General features: G+C 50.2%; 1 protein-coding gene across 1 annotated transcript in view; it reads right to left on the reverse strand.

The window, feature by feature from the left end:
* Window positions 1-8,354, reverse strand: part of LOC142570612 (uncharacterized) — a 28,816-nt gene extending 20,462 nt beyond the window's left edge. Inside the window, exon 1 of the mRNA XM_075678978.1 lies at window positions 7,154-8,354. Within this exon, the coding sequence (XP_075535093.1) occupies window positions 7,154-8,354 (1,201 nt within the window). The remainder of the gene's footprint in view (window positions 1-7,153) is intronic.
* Between the last annotated feature and the right edge of the window lie 612 nt (window positions 8,355-8,966).

Here is an 8,966-nt window from a genome sequence, read left to right on the forward strand (position 1 = left end):
CCAAAGCGTTTCTGTAGTACGTGGCCTGTCAGCCTGTGAACATATTAATAGCGTTGACACCTGAATCAGAAGCCCACTTTGGCAAGAAGACGCTTGCGCTGTGCGCGTTCTTGATTAGCCCTGAATCAAGGCTGCAAACAACGACAAATTCTTGTGTAACGCAGCGGGCGCGGAGCACATGTATGCGTGGCGGTTATTCATCGCCACATTGAATTTGAATAGCACCGCCAGTACCGGCATGGTCGATTTAATTCGATCGCGAAGCTCCTGTCGAAAAGTGGTCCAGAAGCAATTGTCCCGACAGAATCAAGACCGGTTATGGTAGTAGCGATTGAAGTATAACTGGGTGAATAGGAATCAAGCATTTCCAAAGGAAACGCGTCTTTTGATTGAAACCAAAACAACTTGATTTCAATTCAACGAAAACCAAACTCTTCATTATTTTTGTATGCCAGTGGCGAGGAAAGAACTCACAAGTCTTTCACTTTATCGCCAACTTTAGATGCCCATTTCCCAGCTGGCTTGAAAAAGAGGCAGGAGAGGGGGGGGGGGGGGGTGCGTTCCCACAGGCGTCCATTACAACTTAACGCAACTATATAGCGTGGAAAGGCGCGTTAATATACCTTCCGCATCTCTCCAATGTTGTTTTCCTTGCTTGTCGACGTTTCTCTGATGGAATGCTGGTGACGTCTTTGCGAAATGCGCTTCATCATGGGTCAACGCGTTCAGTCAAAAGTAGGGAGTTAACACTACCGGACAATTGTTTACTTAGCTGCCTTCGTGTAGCTGCTCTGGCCAATGGGCTAGTGACCTGCACTCGACACCAAAAGCTTTCTTCGGAGAGCAAAGGAGCGATGCTGCCTAGGTGTAAATGCGACACCCGTACGCCGGACGTTTCGCTGCATCTGTTTCCGGCTAAAAGCTCAAAAGACCCGTCGAATCCAGTTGCGGCACCTCTGAATATACTGCTCTAATGGCTTGCCACGAAAAAAAATTGGTGTCTTGACAACAAAAAGGATAACACTCATTTTTTTTTAACGGATATGGAGTGGTCTTATTTTTCTCCGGCGGAAGTGCCCCCTCTTTGCACAGATGGCGTAAGCACTATGAACGGGCGATGAACGGCAATGTCTTATACATACGGGCTTCTTGGAAGTTTCACTGCCTGTGAAGTTTACCTTTGTAAGCGTCTCAGACGCGTGCGCAAGCCAGAGGTTGGCAATTGCGATTCACGTATGCTTAGGTGCGGACTTAGTAATTTTAAACTTGCTAACTGTAACTGAAGTGCAGCAATATGCGTGATTCACGCATATGCTTTGCTTGATCAATAAATTACACGAGCAATGTTTATAGGCCGGTCATATGTCTAGGGAAATATTTACCTCCTAAAACTAGGGGGCCGCCCTGGCGATCCACGAACGGGCTCCCGTTGGCTACATTCGCGTGTCCGCCGAGTGATCTCGCCCCGCACGGACTGTCGGTCGCGTCGGATAAAAAGCGATTAAGACAGTTAGAGTCAAGGCCTGATGGCGTCGCCACACATTCAAACCACAAGCTTTGACAACGGGCCCATCATAGTATGCCTGAACATGCGCAGTGGTGCCTGAAGGCACAGCGTCGTGTCGCCTGCTACAACTCTTGGTTTTGGCCAGTATGATACATTCAAGCAGATCGCTGTCGCCGGGAAGCCAGCCTTATGTTTGTGCAGAGCATCTGAAGGGCCGGCGGTGCCCCAACTTGAGCCTCTATGAACAACATACACGTCGATTATCCTTTCCATCGTGGAAGTTCAATTTCGCTCCTTCCGTTGCCTTCAGCTGTTCACAAAAGGAGAGAGATCGCCTTTGTCGAAGGTGAACATTATGCTCGAGCTGATGCAGTTCATTCATGTTCGGGTGGGGCATCCGCAAGTCGTTTACACGCGACGCGCAGACGGAAGGCTGGCTTCGAAGCTATGACTGCACTCTTGCAACATTGCTGCGACTGCAGTTAGTTTCAAGGCGTGCAACTTTGTCGGAATGTAGCAGCATAAACGGAGTCGAGCGCTTGTGGCGTCTATTTATGTTTCAGAGAAAACGAAGCCACCCCTCCAGGTGTAGTACATGCATGCTATGCGCGACCGCACTGGCTGCACTGGAGCTCCGCATAGCGCGGCGACGCACTGTCGTGTTCCCCCTAACTGTGTTCATCGCTGTACCTATGACGCCTGGCGCTCTTCGGCCGCACTAGCTCTTGCACCATAAAACATCACACATCATCATTATCACGCATGACGCCTGGTAACATCCGCAGTGCGGTTTACTCTGGGCAGCAAACACCACAGGCACCACGTGTTTGCTATCGCTGTCGTTGCTTCGCTCACCGAGCGAATGTAATCAATCGGAGACTGCACGTTTATGGACGGAATACATATTTATAATTGTGAATGTGCAATGAAGCTGCTTTGGCTCTTGGAATACGCGTTGAACTTTCGTGCCATCACCAATTCCGTTGAAAAAGTGGTGCAAAAACACTTCGGGCTAGTGGGGGTTTACCTGCGAAAACTAGGATGATGATGATTTATTGGAATCTCCTTTGAATTGGTGCGGTGACAACTAGGCACCTGGCCTGTTTAAGTTAATCAGATATGCTTTAGATGCTTTTCATTCTGGTATTTTCATACATTTCCTCAACCTTTTTTTTTTTTTACTTCCACAAAACATCTTTATCTACCTTGTACTGCTACCATGCCTCTAATGCATCATCGGCGTGGCCCGCGATACGATCATGAGACACGGAATCGTGAATAAATTTGACTACTTTCAGTACAATAACGTGCGCCCATTGCAGGCTACACGGGCGTTCTTGTATGTCGCCGCTATCGAAATACGGCCACCATTGCACGAATTGGCTGTAGCACCTTCAGGCTTAGCGGCGCAAATTAAGATAATAGATGAAGCAATTTAATTTTCTAAATCTTTCTTGGGGCAATACAAATACGTCTGCATTAAAATTTGGATATGTATGCACTGCGTCTGTGCTAGCTTATGCAACAAAAAACATGGTTTAAGACTAGCACTATCATTGCCTTATCAGATGATTTCATACCACGCACTTCGAGAGCAGGCACACACAGAATAAATGAACGAGCAAAATGGCATACATGTGCGGACAGAAGTGACTAAAGCTCTGTAGATACAACGAAACTGCATGCCAATGCCCTCTAGCACCCTCGGTGAACAATATTTGGTCACGCATGCGCACAGAGTAGTGCTGACAACAAACATGTTCACACCTCCCAATCGCTTTCCTTGTGAATCGGAGCGTCATTCAGACCTGCGAGGGAAAGGTAGGCATAGCGTGTAGCGCTATTAGCTGTTTCTGGAGTTGGCAAGCATTATAGACTACACGCGACGCCCCCACTACACAGACGAGTGCAGGTATATGTTATTAGCGCCATCACGCTCGCAAGTTTATAGCCGCAGGAGGTGCAAATGGCGCTCCGATGCACCTTAAGAAAGCCGGACTTAGATGGGTGAACTGGCTGTCAGTGCGCCTGCGTGACACACGTTGACGACAACAAATTGGAAACACCAAATTAAGCGTTCGGTTAAACTTTCTGTTGCAGAAGTTCAAGCCACGTCGCATTTACAGGCTGTTTAAGCCTCGATCTGCTGAAACCTGATAGCTCCTAAATGCCAAAATGCGTTTGCACTTGAAAGGAAGTTACAACTTATGGACATTCATCTTTAGCGTAAAGGTTACATCTGTCCATAAGCAACCGACTGTTTACTGAATATTTAATTTATTTTTATTCGGTTAAAAAAATATCTGCAAGTGAAAGGTGTCCATCGTATGAAAAGTGCACCTATGTGCCATTCGCAAAGAGAATCGTTAAAGGGTTAAGATGGCTGTATGGATAGGCTAAGATTGCAAGAAAAACTGGAACGTTCAAACAGTTTATAGGCATTTGCAGTAAGTGCTTAGCATTACTACAAACTTTTGCTATTAGTTAGATCTGGGTTATGTTCAGCAAGCAGCTTTTACCAGAAGAGGCAATATTGACAAACCGTGATTGTAAACCCCTGTGGTCAGGCAGTTGACAACGTAAACAAAACCAATCGACAATTGCCAAAATTTATATCCACCTAAGCTACGATGCTATCACTGAACCACATAATTATCTGCGTAATAAGAAAACAACGGTTGATTTATCCTCCTCTGCCTAAACACACAAACATACGAAACTTAAAAACAGATTTTCCTTTCTTTCGGTCCTTAACGATACGCGACCTAGCAAGGAGTAAAATCGGGCCTTACCTCTTTCATTGCGGTCCTGCTTTCTTCCGCCTCGTAGGGGTTGGAGTGCAAGTTCTGGAGCCTCAGTTCTCGCACGACGCATCGCTTCAGGAACACCAGAGATCTTACGTGCGACAGATTGCAGAGGGTGAGACGTAGCAAGGGACAGAGCTTCCAAAGCGGCTGCAAAATTTCTGCGGTGCACGTGACTGCAGCCGCGCAGACAGCGCAAATCGCGAACTGTTTAACGGGCGGAGCGCGCACGTCTAGTTCGTCGAGTCTGAAGCGGGCCCTGGCAAGGGGCTCAAGCCGCCCCTTCCAACAAAGGGCACAGGAAGGCAGGGCGAGCGCCTTCAGATTGTCCAGACCGGCATCGGCGAGGATGGAACAGCAGTCCACGTTTGACTCGCAATGGAATGAGGCCAGATTAAGCTCCGCCAGAAAGGGGAATCCCCTAATAAATGCGAGAAGAGGGTCCGCATTGGCCGGGTGTTGATGGCGTGAACGTACCTGCCCCGACAATGAAGGGGATTCGAGCACGAGTGCATGAACGTGACAGTAAGGTCTTTGGCAGGCCGCTGACTTCAGTGTTGCAAGAGGGTCGCCGCGTACGAAGACGGAAATCTGCGAGAACAGCTCCGACAACCGCAATGGTTTCACTCCGTCCAGGATCAGGCAGTTACCAGCTAGCGACGGGTTCAGACGCACGATTACGCTAGAAGACACAATACGACATGCGTCGAACACGCCAAAAAGAGATGAAACTTGGCTTTCTGCATGCTGTTGGTTCCACAGCGCCCTTAGATTCGCTTCGCGGACTGGAACGGCACTGTCGTTTGTATAGGTGAAAGTTGTGAAGTTCCCGCAGGTTCCAGTGTGGTAGCTCAAGAGCACATCGTGCGCTGCCGTGGTGTTTCGCTTGCGGAGCAACCTCTCGTGAAAGTGCAACTCGCGGAGACAGGAGCGGCGCTTGAGCATGACGCACAACAGCCGAGTATTACGTCCGCACGAAATTTCTTCTACGTACATCGAACGCAGCGTGTCCGGCAGAATTGCGTGGGCATCGCCTACGACTGGCCCCTGTAGAAAGCGACGTACGTCTTCGCCGACGTGCTTATTTCCCAGTAGAGACCACTCGAGGGATTTCAGGGAGTGTAGCCGAGTCCTTAGCAGCCGGATTAACGTTGTCGGTAGCAGGCGAGTGTTGACGCAGCGCAGGGTGGTTAATCTGGCGCATAATTCGATGCATGCTTCGAGCGTTCTTGAAGAGGCTGACGAACAGCCACTGACGTCGAGTTGGGATATTACGTCTGCCCGGTGCTTGTCGAAGTACTCCCTAAAGAAGCTTGATGAGTAGTGCGGAAGGAAACGCACGGTGTGCACGGCGTAGGCAATGCGCGCTAGACGTGCGAGCTCAGGAGAGGTTCTTTCTACTACCAACAATTCGTCCGGGTTCAAGTACCTGAATATGTGAATAATAGTCTCCGTGGGCAGGGTAAGCAAACCGCAGCTTTGCATGGCATCGTTCATGATCAGTGTTAATGCAAGTAGGACGGCAAATTTCTTCTTGCACAATTGAAGCGGCTGGGCCCTCCGAAGCAACTGTCCCTACGCGTTGCGGTTACACGTAGCCCTTACTGAGGTGTACGGAATGCCTACGAATGAATTCTTCATAGTCACAGTTTTACCACGCATATTCAGTCCATGGTGTCACGGCGGATTTTGATCATTTAATCTTTCTGTCGGCTTGGCGCATTTTCCAGTGATAAAAAAAGGGCTCGTTAAACGCGCTGCTCTTCTATCGTAATGTTGCGACGTTGTTATCTGCCACAGACAATGAGTAAAAATGGGTGACTCTCGCCGCCTATCGTGACAAGATACTATTCACAGCTACGCTCGTCTTGCTGCAGTGTCCCAGCTGAAACCGTGGACGGTACATATACCATGAGGGGGCGCACCGTGGCGCCGGTTCTCCGATATAGTACCGGTGCGCATTTCTCTAAGGTGCGCCATTGTGCCCATTGTCCTGACAGGTTAACTTCAGCGAGAGAGAGAGAGAGAGAGAGAGAGAGAAACAACTTGATTTACCACTGCAGGGTAGGAAGTTAGGGCAGGTAGGCCTAGTGTGGCTCCCTGGTGGGAGCAAGGTCTTCGGCCTACGAGACGAGTGCGAGTTGCGTTTTCTTGTCTGCTCTTGTCAGCAGCTGGTTCCAACCCTCCTCAGAGGGAGCTGGCAGTAATGATTGTGGGGGAGGGTTACCCTCGCATTCCCAGAGAATGTGTGCCTGAGTGGCGAACACTCCATGGTCCACTTAGTACGGACGGGGTCGTAATCACCGCCAGTGATTAAATAAAGCCTAGAATGACTGATAATGAAAATGGTCTGCAGTGTGCGAAGCATGGTGGCTTGAGCTCGGTCAAAGTCGGGGTGGGGAGGCGGGTACACGCGTATCGTCTCCTTGTAGAAGTTGGTAATGTCAGCATAGAATTTGGGGGCCTCTGCGAGAGCATCCGGGTTCGACGGGCCGGCCTCCCGGTTAGTTAGGCCTCGGGCTAAACGGTCGACCCCTTCGTTCCCAGAGTTCTCCGCGTGAGCAGGTACCCACACTAAACTTACAGTTCTGTCGAGAGCGCAACTGCGGAGATTGTGTGCAGCGGGGAGGCAGAGTGAGATTTTTTAGAAATTTGGGATGGCTTGGTTTAGAGTCACTAAGAACCGCGTGTATGCAGGGATCCGCGATGGCTAGCGCGATCGCGACCTCTTCGGCAGCGGTGGAGGCGTGTGTGCGCACTGTAGCGGCGCTGAAGAGAATGGTGGTTGGCGTCGCTACGCAGGCTACCTATGTGTGAGTCGCATTTCGCCGCTTCCACGTACATATGGCACGTTCGTCAGCACAGTAGGTGTCGTCTAAGGCTTGTGCCTTCAGTTGGCGGCCCCTATCATGGCGGCCAGGTAGCATATTCTTGACAATGGGTTTGATGACCAGCCGACTGCAGACTCCAGTCGGAAGGGGAGCAGTGGAGTGGATGTCACCTGTAGGGTTGATGTTAAGACGGTTAAGAATGTAACGACCGTGTTCGGTGCGAGAAAGATGGTGTATCTGTGCAGTTTTGTGTACATCTATCAGCTCTTTGATGGTGCTGTATACTCCAAGCATGAGGAGATGCTTTGGGCTGGCGGACTGGGGCAGTCCCATTGCCGCCTTGTAAGCCGAGCGGATGATGCTATTCACCGCCTCTTCGTCTTTGCGGCGCACGTGGTAATAAGGGTATGTGTAAACAATCCTACTAATGAGGTAGGCTTGTGTGAGGCGGCAGAGGCCGGTCTCCCGCATTCCCCTGCGGCGAGTGGCAATGCGGTGGATTAGGCCGCTGATTTGGTGGGCTGTGGTTCGGAGGCGTTGAGTGGCTTCCGAGTTCTGCGTGTTGTTCTGCAGCAGCATGCCTAATACGCGGATGGTCTCTACAGGGGGTATGGGGTGGGTGGCAATGTGGATTGTGATCGGCTCTTGAAGGTCGGGGATGGGTCGGCGAACACGTCTCTCTCGTACAACTAACAGTTTAGACTTGGTGGACGAACAAACGAGACCATTTGCCTGCACGTAAGTGTGGACGGTGTTGATTGCCTGTTGCAGTGAATCTTGTATCTTCCCGTCCGAGCCATAGTTTGTCCAGAGGGTGATATCGTCGGAGTATATTGTGTTCTTAACGTGGGGTATGGTGTCGAGAAGTTTGGGAAGACCTCGCATACTAATGTTGAATAGGAACGGGGACAAAACAACTCCCTGTGGTGTTCCCCGGGTGCCCATGGTGACTTTGTCATTGCAGATGTCTCCAATATGGAGTTCAGCAGTGCGGTTGTGGAGAAAGTTGGCACTATAGTTGTAGGACCGAGTGCCTACATTTATCTGCGAGAGGTTGGTCAGTATAGAAGCGTGCGACATGTTGTCGAATGCTTTACTGACGTCGAGGCCGAGAATCGTGCGTGTCGCCCGCATGGGACCCGGGTCGAGTATGTTTTGTTTGATCTGCCACATGATGTCCTGGGTAGAGAGTCCAGCCTGGAACCCAAACATGGCGGGGGGGGGTGGAGTTGGATGAGATCTTCCTTGTATGCGTGAGTGTGAAGTCTGTTTAGAACTACATGTTCCATTATCGTCCCCATGCATGACGTAAGCTAGATGGACCGGCGGTTGCCCAGATCGAGTCGTTTGCCTCGTTTGGGTATGAAGGTTACTTTGGAATGCTTCCAGAAGTCAGGAAGGCGACCCTCATGCCAGTGGTGGTTGAAAAGGTCCGCAAGTGCAAGCATCTTGTTGGGGTACGGTCATCGCCGGCGGCCGCGGTAGTTTTGATGCGGCTGAGAGTGGCGCAGACTTCCGACGCCATGATGTCTCTTCCATGTCTGGGTTCTGGGAGCCTTTGTAACTTAAGGGGGTTGGAATGTCGGTGGTGGTGTTTATGTATTTGTCTTTCAAGGTAACGAGGAGTTCCTGGTTCACGCCTGGAAACGCGTGTGTGACGCGGTTGAGATTCTTGCCTGATGCAGGCTTTGTGTGGGTCAGATCAAGCAAGTGCTTGAGCAGAAACCATGAGCTGTTGCATCCCAACTGGCCGGCGATTCGGTAGCAAGTCTGATGGCATTGTTCCGGACTAAGTTTGGTAGATTAGGCTTCAATCTCTCGTTC

This window comes from Dermacentor variabilis, chromosome 2 (genome assembly GCF_050947875.1).
Source record: "Dermacentor variabilis isolate Ectoservices chromosome 2, ASM5094787v1, whole genome shotgun sequence".
NCBI lineage: Eukaryota > Metazoa > Arthropoda > Arachnida > Ixodida > Ixodidae > Dermacentor > Dermacentor variabilis.